The 13800-nt window shown below is 41.9% G+C and overlaps 1 protein-coding gene across 3 annotated transcripts in view; it reads left to right on the forward strand.

The window, feature by feature from the left end:
* LOC126418589 (RNA-binding protein 26) overlaps positions 1 to 13800 on the forward strand; it is a 283506-nt gene that overhangs the window by 203804 nt on the left and 65902 nt on the right. For all 3 annotated transcript variants that reach the window (XM_050085417.1, XM_050085418.1, XM_050085419.1), the window contains 2 exons: positions 4462 to 4569; positions 9562 to 9755. In XM_050085417.1, the coding sequence (XP_049941374.1) occupies positions 4462 to 4569; positions 9562 to 9755 (302 nt within the window). The remainder of the gene's footprint in view (positions 1 to 4461; positions 4570 to 9561; positions 9756 to 13800) is intronic.

The following is a 13800-nucleotide window of genomic DNA, read 5'->3' on the forward strand; positions in this document are numbered from 1 at the left end:
CCCAGTAACACTGTCTGTGTAAATTTTTGGCATTGTATGATGTTTGCTTCGCCTTCCCTACATCTAGGCCCTGTCGACCTTCCATTCACAGACGTCGCCAAATTCTTGGGGCTTATGTTTGACAGAAAACTGTGCTGGTCTTCCTATGTTTCATATCTTTCAGCTCTCTGTCTGCGATCCTTCAACACCCTCCGTGTCCTCAGTGGTACCTACTGGGGAGCGGACCAAGTAGTCCTTCTCCGCCTATATTGTGCTTTAGTGCGCTCGAAATTGGACTGTGGAAGCATAGTTTACCCCTCTGCACGGCCGTCTATTCTTCAGTGTCTCGACTCTGTCCTCCACCATGGATTGCATTTAGCACCTGGAGTTTTTTACACCAGCGCCTTGGGGAGCCTTTATGCTGAGACTGCTGAACCTCCGCTGTCCAATTGGTGAGCTGCTGTCCTGAGTTGTTACACTAGTCATCTGTGTTCCATGCCTGCTCATCCGACCCATGCCCTTGTTTTTTGACACTTCCTTGGATTTAGGGTGTGCAGGCTGCCCTTCCACTCTACCACCATTGGGAGTCTGCTTCCGTCAACTGCTACGTTCTCTTTCCTTCCACTTTCCTAAAACTTTCTTGACAAATGGGGGTACAGTGCCACCTTAGCTCTTAGCTTCGTCCCCAGACCTGCCTGCTCCGTGACCTTTGTTAGCTTCCCAAGGATAGTACACACACCCCCCTCCATAGTTTATCACTGGGCATTTGCTGCTCTATGCGCACCAATGAGGGATGCCACATTTATTTACCCTGGCGGCTCAAAAACCACATTTGGAGTTGGGAGTGCCCATATTGTTGGCGACACCCCTACTAGATTTCGCCTTTCCGACCAGTGTTCGGTTTTAACTGTGGAGCTTTATGCCGTTCTCCAGGCTGTCCAATACATCCATTACCGTAAGTGGCTACACTATATTATATGCTCGGATTCGCTCAGCTCTCTCCTCAACCTCCAAGCTCTTTATCCTGTCCACCCTCTGGTCCACCGGATTCAGGACTGCCTCCACTTGCTCCAGTTGGGGGTCGTCTGTGTGGAATTCCTCTGGATCCCAAGGTACGTTGGTATCCATTGAAGCGAGGCAGCCGATATAGCGGCCAAGGCTGCAGTCTCTCTTCCAACGGCCCGCTGTTCGCATGGGTCCCTTAGCCAATCTACAGAGCATTTTATGCTGTTGTGTTGCTCTTTTATGGCACACACATTGGTCTACACTTTCCGATAATAAATTGTGGGACGTGAAACCTCCTCCCTGTGCTTGGACCTCTTCCTTCCAGCCTCGTCGTCGGGAGGAGGTAATTTTAACTAGACTCCGGGTAGGGCATTGTCTTTTTAGCCATCGACATCTTTTAAGTGGCGATCCTCCCCCACTTTGTCGCCACTGCTCTCAACTGTGGATGGTGAGAAACCTTTTACTTCAGTGCTCCTATTTTAATCCACTAAGTGCCCGTTTACAGATGTTGCCTGAGACCCCTTCCCTTTCAGCAGATGACATGCTCTCCGCCAGTCGCGTCCTCAAGCTTATCAGTGTCAGTGAGATGACATCACTCATTTGAAACACTTTTTTTGGGGAAAATATCCCCCCCCCCCCCTTCAGTAGTAGTTTCCTAAGATTTCCTTCCGTTTCCCTCTTTTATGAATTTCGCTCCCATTGTTGCTGATTTAACATTCGGTTTTTTACCCTTTCCTAAGCCACTGAATGGGCACTTGTGACGGTCGCAGTTTTGCACCTTAAAACCAAAAAAAAAAAATCACAGTATGATCCAGAAACAAAAAGACAGTCATCACAGTGGAAGCATCCCGAGTCTCCAAGGCCAAAGAAAGTGCAGCAGGTGTGAAGCAAAATCAAGGTGATGCTGACTGTCTTCTTTGATGTCCATGGAATTGTGCATCATGAATACACACCGGAAGGACAAACAGTGACAAAGGAGTATTGCCAAGATGTTCTTCAGCTCCCCTGTGATGCAGTTTGGCGCAAAAGACCAAACTGGCAACTGCATCATGAAATTGACCTCGCACATTCATCCCACTTCATCCAAAATTTATTGGCCAAACATTGAATTACAACCGTTCGCTAACCTCCCTACTCTCCAGACATGGCTCCTTGTGACTTCTGGTTGTTTCCAAAATTGAAGAGGCCACTGAAAAGATACCATTTTGAGAGTAGAGAAGAGATAATGCGGAACACGATGACAGAGCTGAACACCATTCCAAAAAAAGACTTCCATAGGTGTTTCTGCCAGTGGAAGGATCGGTGGGCTAAGTGTTGTGTGCAAGCACAAGGGGCCTACATTGAAGGGGATTAGGGTCCCAACCTTGTCACGAATTCAAAATATTTTTTCTGGCCAAAGGTCGGGTACTTTTTAGACAGGATTCGTATACTTAATGGTGCAGTGCTAAAAGTGAAGAGTAGCTCTTTTAAAAGAAAAGTAGTGTTATGGCCGGGTTAGGATCTTCAAAGTAAAGCATCAACGTATTGCACATCATCAGGATCAACGTATTACACTTCAGTACAGGATGTCTTCCTACAGTTGTAGACAGGCAATTGATTGATAATATCTTATAATTCTTGAAGATCCATACAAAAATATTCTACAGCATAGATTTCCACAACTTCACGAGTTTTGCAACTACAATTATGTCAATGTTTGGACCTACATATTTCCACGAACAACTTCTTTACACAGTGAAGAGAGCGAAATGCACCCACTGAAGCTCACTGACAGACTTCAGTTTAAAAGCTTGTTTTTGAATTGGCAGTGCTCTGAATGTGGTACTAGACATTGATGCATTAGTAAAAAGCAAAATTAGTAATTTTCATTGACATGTGGTGTTCTGATGTTTAACGTATGCATAAAGTAGTCACAAAATACATCTTGATGTCACTTTAAACTTCATCTAAAAACAACATTTGTAATAAGGGTGCATCAATCTAATGAATATCATGCTTCATACTCAGCTGGCCAATATACTTTGCCCTATCAATTAAAAGAAATGTAAATTTCATTTCATTGTCATTTCTCATTACTGCAGCAGTTTTAGGAAAGGCATTCATTAGCCACCATTAAGCAGTACATCTCCATAGAACTATGAGCAGCCATAGAATAGACTTGTTGACAGCAGTTTCTCATCCGAGCTGCCTTGTGCAGATTACTCCTAGCCGCCTTTCCTAATCCCCTTCCATTACTGGTCACGAGCTGGCCCGTTGCTAACTGCTGCAGCATCAACATGAGGCAGCTCACATGAGCAGATCGGTGAACAGACCTGGCTTAATGTATTGAGTAGTACTGTAAAAGCTACAAACCCTCATCTAGACATTATGTGTTGGTTTACTTCAGTTGGCCATAACTCTCGGATGAATGTGGAGTGTTTCCTGTAACAGAGCCACGGCTGATTCTGTATCCCGTTGTGGTCTGACTGCAGTTGTACTTCATTTCTAACAATCCAAAGTTATGTATTGAAGACAGGAGGAGGAAATGTGTTGAATTGTAATTTGTGTCCTAATATTTAACCCTTTAACTTAAAATCTGGTGTATATTTGAGCAGCTTAAGAACAGACCTTCAAAAAACTAAAAACCCGCTTATATCTGTTTCATCACTGATAATTACATGTTCAGCCACTACAGAGCATCTGATACTACACTGTAGCGTGGCTGTCGTGTTTTGTTTGAGGTGGTTGCCACTAGGTATCATCTTTACTGTGTGCCACTTTTGATACTCAACAACAAAATGGACACTTTAAGATTCTCTCCTGTATTATTATTTAGACATTGCTTTCAAAAGAGGATGGCTGTAGTCATCCTAAGTTTGACATTGAATTTAGCGGCTCAGAAAGTGAAGGACAACATGATGTTACTTTATTAGGGACTGAAAGTGATGACATTTCGTCAGCTGAGTGACAAGTGCCCACCACTGGTATGAGATAGATACATCCACTGTGCTCCAGCAAGCTCCTCCAAGATTTATGTTCACTGGAAACCATTGTGAAATCCATGTTTAGACTTAATAGGTACACACAAAATGAAAAATGACTTCAAGTTTTAGCATATTTTAGTTGAAGTCTAGTGCACGAGTCTGCTTGGGATTTTAATATAGGTGATCTTCAAAATTTTGTAACTATTTTGAACTTTAAAAACAGCCTTTATATGTCTGTATGTAATGATGCCATTCATTATGGGATGTTTTCCATTATTCGTTGGAACATAATTTGGTAAAAAAAAAAAGTTACATTAAGAGGTAAACATGTATGATATTTACTGGTTGTCGTATTGTGTGAAATAAGTTTTGGTTTTAGCTTTGTGTTTTCCAGTAATGCAAGTATATTTTTTCAGATGTTTGTGTTATATCTTTTCTGAACCATGAAAGTCTTTATACTAGATTTGCTTTTATTGCTGTATATTTAATTCGTATTTTTTTCTGTTTCTTGCAGGAGACAATTGAGCAAATCCGAAAAGACCTGAGTTCCTCTGTAGTTCCTACTGTCAAAAGCACTTCCTCTCTCAGTGCTGGAGGATTAACTAAAAAGACTGTTCAAGAGGTAATTAATGAATACCAGTATTAGCTCCAACTGGTTTTAGAATCTTTTTACTGTTAACAAGTATTCGAGAGGGCCCGGGAATAGAGGAATTGTATACAGCCTATGTAAACTGTTATCTTGTGCAAGTTATTGGCACAGCTCCACTGCAGAATACCTACTACATTTTTTCCTTGAACGTGACTAAATTTATTACTTATAGCTCCCCAAACTATTATTGCTCATCTAATAGCTTTATATGTGACTAGATACTATTTATTGTTACATTTACAGTACCACATATGCAGGTCACATATTATGGACAATGTTAGATTGAATCACTACCTTCAAGAAAGCCACTAGAGACTTCCATGACATCTCTTAAAAACTGCTGAAAGGAATATTCAGTATATTAATTTTATCAATAATAAACAGTTTGGCCACCCATAAATGGTACTTTCCCAGTGATGATAAATCCATTGCTCAGTGTGCTGAAGGTCAAGACAGGCACTAATTCCAAACCAAGTCCGCAAATATGTTTCGCTTGTCAAATATTTGCATGTTCCTAATCCTCTGACTATTTCTACAAACCAGTTGTGAAGAAACAATCCCCCCCCCCTCCTTGTCACCCGATATTACACCAGACTACCAGGCTACTTTTTCTCCAATTGTATGTGAAACTATTTTAGGTTTTCCTGTGAAGTTGTACAGCCATCCCATGAGATATGTTGCCACTCATTGTTTAATACTTTCCCTGAAATCTTCAGATGTAGTTTTGCGAAGTCACAGCCAGGAATGATTCCTAAATAATCTTCACATTATTTCCCTTTTGTTTGCTGCCTTTAAGAAACCTCCTTTTTTCTAAAAGTTATTTTTTGAGTAGCCAGTAATTAGAGATGCACTAGTTTTTAAATGCTATCCATTTTACCTTAAGTTTTTCAAGGTAGTCTTCTGCTCATGCATACACTCAGTGCATCATGGCTCTGTTCTTTTCCGGTAAATACTACCGTATTTACTCGAATCTAAGCTACACTTTTTTTCCAATTTTTGTAATCCAAAAAACAGCCTGTGGCTTAGAATTGAGTGCAAAGTTAGCAGAAGTTCTGAAAAATGTTGGTAGATGCCACCACAACTAACTTCTGCCATCGAATATAAGTAGCACTAAACAGGCACGCTTTGCAGGCACAAAGATAAATACTGGCGCCAAAACCTCTGTGTCACTTAATAAATTAAAAAAAGAAGGTAAAAGACAAGCTTTTTCCTCTGCGCTGAGTTTCGTCTTTATACAAAAATACAAACAATGCGCAAGGTTTAGGCTTGTTGCACGAGTTGATACGCTGGGGCTCATTAAGATATCACGTAGTGGCACCTATTGCTCTGTGGAATTTTGTGAAGTGCTTGTTGGTGTTAGTGAACCACAATGAAGAACTTTCATTATACTACCAAATTCGAGGGGGGAGTTATTTCTTTTAAGGAACAAAGTTCTAATCGTGCTGCAGGTCTGCGATATGGGATTGATGAGAGCAACGTCAGGCGATGGCGACTGCAGAGAGACAAATTATTTGAATGTTCAAGTAGCAGGAAAGCATTTAGTGGGACAAAGTGTGGCTAATATCATGCACTAGAAGTGATTTTAAATGAATTTGTTATGGAACAGCGTCAGAAATTCCTGCCTGTGAACGCCGAAATTTGAAAAATTAAGGCACATGAAATTGCTAGAGAGCAAAAATTCGAAAATTTTAAGGCTTTTCGCAGCTGGATTGATCTGTTTATGAAGCGCTGGGGGTTTTCACTTCGGAGGCGAACTTTAGTTGCACAGAAGCTGCCGAAAAATTATGAAGAAAAACTTGTGGAATTTCAGTGCTTCATGATTAGGCGGTGCACAGAAAAGCAATACCTTCTTGGTCAGACGCTGACCAAACTCCAGTATATGTTGACACGCCAAAGGAAAGAAAGACATAAGTGTTCTTACATCAGCGGCGAAAAACAGCAGATGTCCGTCGCGCCTGCTTGCGCAGCAGATGGACATAAATTACCCCATTCATTCATAGTTTTCAAGCGAAAGACTTTACCAAAATCGGAAGTGTTTCCAAAAACTGTAAATGTACAAGCAAACAAAACTGGGTGGTTTTCGGAGGACATGGTGCTGGAATGGATTAGGCGTGTGTGGAATTGTCATCCTGGTGCAATGCTTGGTTTACGCAGTCTGTTGGTATTAGATGCGTACGCAGGCCATACAACATCCGCAGTAAAATGAGAATTAGAGGAAAGCAAAATGGACTTGGCAGTAATTCCAGGTGGGATGACGTGAATTCTGCAACCACTTGACGTCTGTTTGAATAAACCATTTAAGGACAAGCTTAAACGCATGTACACAGACTGGCTTTCGAAAAGTGACAGACAACTGACACCAACAGGACATGTAAAATGCGCAAGTTTGTAACAATTGTGCCAATGGATTTATGATGCATGGAAGTGTGTTCCAAATGAGACTGTGTAACAAGCATTTAAAAAAATGTTTGATATCCAATGCAATAGATGGTACAGAGGATGATGCTCTGTATGAAGAAATGAGCAACAAAGAATCGAGTGATAGTGATTCAGAATCATGACTGACATTTTAAACATTTCATATAAATTGTATTACAAACCTAATAAAATTTTGTTTTAAATTTCAGCATTATATTTCTAAGTCATTTTCATTTTTATATCTAAAAACAAAGATGATGTGACTTACCAAACGAAAGCGCTGGCAGGTCGATAGACACACGAACAAACACAAACATACACACAAAATTCTAGCTTTCGCAACCAACGGTTGCTTTGTCAGGAAAGAGGGAAGGAGAGGGAAAGAAGAAAGGATGTGGGTTTTAAGGGAGAGGGTAAGGAGTCATTCCAATCCCGGGAGCGGAAAGACTTACCTTAGGGGGAAAAAAGGACTGGTATACACTCACGCGCGCGCACACACACACACACACATATCCATCCACACATATACACGTCCTGTTGGTGTCAGTTGTTTGTCACTTTTCGAAAGCCAGTCTGTGTACATGCGTTTAAGCTTGTCCTTAAATGGTTTATTCAAACAGACGTCAAGTGGTTGCAGAATTGAAGTCATCCCGCCTGGAATTACTGCCAAGTCCATTTTGATTTCCTCTAATTCTCATTTTACTGCAGATGTCTGTATATGTGTGGATAGATATGTGTGTGTGTGCGAGCGTATACCCGTCCTTTTTTCCCCCTAAGGCAAGTCTTTCCGCTCCCGGGATTGGAATGACTCCTTACCCTCTCCCTTAAAACCCACATCCTTTCGTCTTTCCCTCTCCTTCCCTCTTTCCTGACAAAGCAACCGTTGGTTGCGAAAGCTAGAATTTTGTGTGTATGTTTGTGTTTGTTTGTTTGTGTGTCTATCGACCTGCCAGCGCTTTCGTTTGGTAAGTCACATCATCTTTGTTTTTAGATATATTTTTCCCACGTGGAATGTTTCCCTCTATTGTATTCATATAATTTATTTTCATTTTTATTTTATAAGTGTTGCTACTCTGCATTGCACAGGATAGAAAAGTGTGGAGAGCTGCATCAAATCAGTCTACGGACTGAAGACGCCAACAACACACTCGGCATTTGAAGTCGTCACTAAAAATCTGCTATGAAAATCTGACTGGCAAGACTGTTTGGGATGTATGTCAATATGGCCAACTCTACGTTCTGAATATTTTCCTACCTGTGACAAGAGAGGGTTGCTAATAGGAACTTTCATGAATCGTGAATCACATGCAGTATTCTCTTCACCATAAGAATCATTCGAATGTAAACATTATGCCATGTATTCTTTCGTGTTTGCCATCTCATTTAAATCCTGTCCACCTAATGAACTACAAAACTAGAGTGAGGCAATAGCAAACGCGGAGGAATATACATAACATGTCATGTTTATATTCGTATTATTCTTATGCTGAATGGTGTACAGTCAGAAATGAAGCACAGCAACTGACTAGATTTTTAAATCTAAGATGACTCTAATTTCTGCGCAGAATGTAATGTACTAAAGAGGCGTCTGCAAAGATTTTCAAACGGAGAAAAATTTTCGTTAAACTTTCGTTCAGAACATCTTCTATCATACACAGTCTATTATTTGGTTCTTGTTGATCATTATCAAAGAAAGCAGCACTGTAAGTAACAACAAATAGCAGTCTCTTGCCACTGCTTCACTAATGAGACAATTCCTCTCATTTTTTTACTGTAAGCGGCGATAGTGCGCACAAAAGCAAGCCATGCCGCAAGCGGCAACTGGTTGTAAACACTCATTATCAGAATGTGACAAACAATGCATGACACAGTACAATAATACATTTTCAGCTTACAGTGATGTAAACACCTATGACAAAGAGAACGGCACTTATTAGGTCAAAGCAAAACAAGCAATTGATTCAAACCAGACAAAGCACGTGAAGAAGGAATGGTACCCGTATAAATATGGACGGACCACCTGACACATAGCAGTGGCTGCCTGGTAAAGCTTGACTGCTAAGCTTACGATTCGAACCAAACTACTGTAGCTGTATCTTCATCCGTTCAACCTAAATTGTGTCTCATGTTGCAGTGGACCAACTTTGTTTCGATTTGGAAGTGCGGTCTAAAACTTTTCTCTCCCCTTGAATTTCGAGTCTCAGATTTCAGGTGCAGCTTAGATTCACGATTTTTTTTTTTTTTCGAGTCTCATTTTTCAGGTGTGCCTTGGATTTGAGTGCAGCTTACATTCAAGTAAATACAGTATATAACTGTGCAGACATTAATATGAGACCAGTCCTTAGCAATCTCAGAGTGCCAAATTTTAAAACCTTCCCTTGGAAATGGTAGTTTTTGTAAAAATTCAGTAGAATTTTTTGATGTGTCAACTGTTAACTTGGCCACATACACACTGTACAATGAAAATCTACATTATTGTGATTATTTTGTCAGTGAACGAGACATATCATTTCACATATTTATGCAGTGTGCCATTCTCCCATTCAGGCACAACGTGAAATTCTGGACGCGGAGCTCGACTTGTTCACCCGACAACAGGAAGGAGGAGACACGTCTGAACTCCAGAGGCGTGTGGCAGAGTTGAAGATGGCAGCCCACTCCCTAGGTCTCCTGCGGCCGGCTCCAAGGGTGGCTCGAGGTGCAGCTACACTTTCCCACCGATCAGCAGTTGGCAGGGGGAGGTGAGTATCTGTTGAACTGAAGAGTGTAAATTCACTCTTTATTTTATTAACACAATAATTGTTAATACAATATTTATGAAACACAAGCTCATAGCCAGATTAGAGAGTACAATTTTAAATCTATCTGTATACTGAGTGTTTCCAGTCCGAACTGATCTGTAAGTAGGGACCACTACACTGTACCTTTTGATAAGTGTGAATGTGTGATCTGGGAGGCCAGCAAAAGGAGATGCAAGTACAAACATGTACATGATTATAAATTGACTGTATATATGTAGGAGATGTGAAAAGTAAGATTGAATGTGACAAATGTATTTTGCGAAAATTAAGCTCAGTCCTTTCGAATAATTAGAGCACAAACGGAAATGAGTATATACCAAACACCACTAAAAGTCAAACAGTGGAAAGTCTAGGTTGGACGTTACATCTACATTGCCCCAGAACCTCAACAGTCACTTCCTCCCTGATTCATGTCACCTTTTCCTCCTCATCCTTGAAGTTGACCTTCACCTCACTGGAACGTCTCTATCCAACCTACCAACCACCAGCAATACCTCCACTTTGGCAGCTGCCACACATTCCGTACCAAAAGGTCCCTTCCAAACATTGTAGCCACTTGTGGTCATCACATCTTTGGTGACAAGCCATATCAGCAGTCTCCCTGAGGCCTTCACAGACCAAAATTATCCTCCTAATCTTGCACAGAAACTGATCTCCCATGCCTTGTCTTCCAAGTCACCTCCCACATACCCCCTGTCTGCCCAGAATGGAGCACTCCTGTTGTGACTCATTACCACCCAGGACTGAAGCAACTGAATCACATTCTCTGCCAAGTTTTCAGCTACCTCTCCCAATGCCTGAAATGAGGAATATCGTACCCACTATCCTCACCACCACTCCCACAGTGGTATTCCACTGCCCATCAAACCTGTGCTTTATCCTTGTCTTTCCCTACTCTACCTCTGCTCCCAACCCCCTTGCCTCATGGCTTATACCCTTGCATGACCTGTCCCCTGCCATCCTTCCATTTCCACTTATTCCAGTGCTGTCACAAGCACTTCCTATCCCATCAAAGGCAGGGTTACCTGTGAAAGAAGTCAGATGATCTACAAACAAAGCTGTACCCACAGTGTTGCTTTCTAACAAGGGGAACACTCCATTGCACCCTCCTCAGATATAATGGCCCAGTGGATAGCCCGTCAAAAACTGAACACAGATCAAGCATGAAAACGAGAAGGTGAGCTGAACTAAACTGCGAAAAACGAAGCAAAATAGAAACTGTGAACGCTCCAAGCTAAAGATGTGCAACATCGAACGACCTGCAAGAACCACGGGGTCAGTGTTGAGGGATCACGGTGTTGAGTACAAAGCACGAGATCTGTATTCAAACCTCCCTCATGCTGCCCCCCTATAACGTTCCGCTTGGATTGTTACATTTAACTTAATTTTCCATTGCCTGGCGTTCATTTTATGAAAGAATATAACAGTTTCCAACTTCACAAAATTTATTGAAAACTGAATTGCACATTCGTCACGTTAATAAAACACTAAGTGACATGCTTCACAGATCTCTTTGGCTGACTGACAAAAGAACAACTCGCTTGCAGCCCCGCTGCATAACTTTATATAGTATTTTAACAATAAACTTCCAAATAACCCATTATTAATTTTGTGCAATTTTGATGTTGCAATTAAAATGTACAAAATGTAAAGAAACTGATGTTACAGCCAAATAAGGTATAAAATACGATATTGTATTACATAAATTTTTTAGTATCATATGTAGTTTTACATATAAAAAATCAATCTGAACTTTAATTACAATAATGTCTCTTGTATTATTTTAGTTGCATAATTAATTACAGTTTAGATTAGCTTACTAACATTCAGTGACAGTACAAATCTCGTGCTTTATCCGACTACATACGTAAAATTTACAAATGAGGCCTTAAATTCTGAAAATCAGGAAGTTGTGTGGTGTAAGCAATTGGTGAGTTAATTGGAAATGTAATTACAAAGGGTATTAATTACAGAGGAAGACATAAAAATAGATAACATATCACTTGCTAATAACTTGTAAGCCATTTCTCAAGATAATGATGATCTCTGTGTCAACCCACCAATCAGCTGCAATTAAGGTAATTAGAGGAACCAACCACTTATGCCAACATTCCCACGGCCTCTTAATATTTGCCGCCAGATATTTACATTTCAGTTTCTTGATTAAACATGTAACTCAGCACTTGTGCATAATTTTGTTAATGACAACAATCCCCTGACAATCATGATAATATACATCCTTCCAGAACATTCTGTATGCTTTCACAATGAATATCAAGTGTTTTAGCTAATTGGACAGAATGATGTATATAAAGACACACAAGTCTGTAGGAAGCACTGACTCATCCGACAACCACCCTGATGCACAAAAAGAGAGAGAGAGAGAGAGAGAGAGAGAAAGGTGGTATCTGTCTCTTCATTAGAGTCTTGGGGAAGGCTGTATCATTATACCCCTCCTCACCCAAGGCACCCACAAATTTATAGACTGTTTGTCTGGTCATTGACATGTCTATTCTTCTCCTGTAGTCTTGGGAATGATCATACTATAGATTGGTTATAGAATAAGAGTCATGTGATATGAATATATATTATCATCACAAGTTAGCGTGCTGCCACACAGGCCTCTCACAGCAATGAAATCGACAAATAAATGGGTGTGAACTATGTTACAATGAAGGAATTAAAGTCTCAAACCTTTCAAAATGGAACTACAGAGTCGTAACATGTTGTAATTGTGTAAAACAAATAGAAGGTACGTACATTTGGAGGTCAAGCAGATGTTACACCACGATACAGACACAAATTTAAATACAGCGAACAGACATATCAGTCATTGGACAAACAGTTCATAATTTTGTGGGGGAAAAAAAGGAGACATGAGAGAGGTTTGAACCTGGATCTTCCCCATCACAGTCCCATACTGTGACCACATGAAAACGGTCCCACCATAATTGAAAGGTGCTCTATGTTGCCCATGTTGATCTTGGACTGTTCAGTTTCTATTCTGCTTTTTTTCTTTCCACAGTTCAGTACACCACCTTCCTGTTTTCATACTTGATCTGTGTTCAGTTTTTGACAGGCTGTCCAATGGGCCATCTTACCACTAAATCTGATAGTGTTGTGATGGGGAGTTTCTCTCGCATGAATGACCATAGCCAAACTGGGCGAGAGACAGCTGGATCACCCATTTGCTGAACATGATGCCCACTCCAGTGAGTGCTCCCTGTCCTGAGCCACCTAATTCCTTCCTACCAGTCACTTTTTGTGAATTGCGCAGGTGGGAATACTCTTACTTTCATTCTCGTGAGCCCCCTGGTATCAACCTTCCCTGCTGCCACTCCAGCACTACACACACCTATGCATCTACGGTCTTTTCCCCGTTCCTCCTCCCTCCCCCCCCCTCCTCCTCCCTCACCATTCCTCCCACCTCCCTACCCCATCCACACCCTTCCCTCCCCATCCCCCCTCCTCCCCTTTCATTCTCCCTCCTCCTTCAACTTCACTTCCCCCTACATCCTCCCTCCCACCTACAATCTCCCTCCTGCCTTCATCCTCCCTGCCCACTACATCTTACATCCTCCCTGCCCACTACATCTTACATCCTCCATGCCCCCCGTTCATACTCCGTGCCCCCTGTTCATACTCCGTGTCCCCCGTCATACTCTGTGCCCCTCCCTCCCGTCTCCCTCCCCCCCAAGCCTCCTCCGTCCCCTTCCTTCCCCCTCTGGCTTTCCCCGTCCCCTTCCTCCCCCCTACACCGTCCACCTCCCTGTCCACTGTCCCGTCCGTGTCCCCTTTCACCCCCCTACACTGCCCCCCTCCCTTTTCCCTGCCGCCTTCCTCCCCCTCCTCCCCCCACCACTGTCCCCCTCCCTGTCCCTCGCCGTCCACTCTCCCGTACCTGTCCCTCCCTCCCTCCCCCCTTCACTGTCACCGTCCCTCCCTCACGTAAGGTGATGGGAAATGTAGTGTCTACGCCTTACAC

Source organism: Schistocerca serialis, chromosome 9 (genome assembly GCF_023864345.2).
Source record: "Schistocerca serialis cubense isolate TAMUIC-IGC-003099 chromosome 9, iqSchSeri2.2, whole genome shotgun sequence".
NCBI classification, from domain to species: domain Eukaryota; kingdom Metazoa; phylum Arthropoda; class Insecta; order Orthoptera; family Acrididae; genus Schistocerca; species Schistocerca serialis.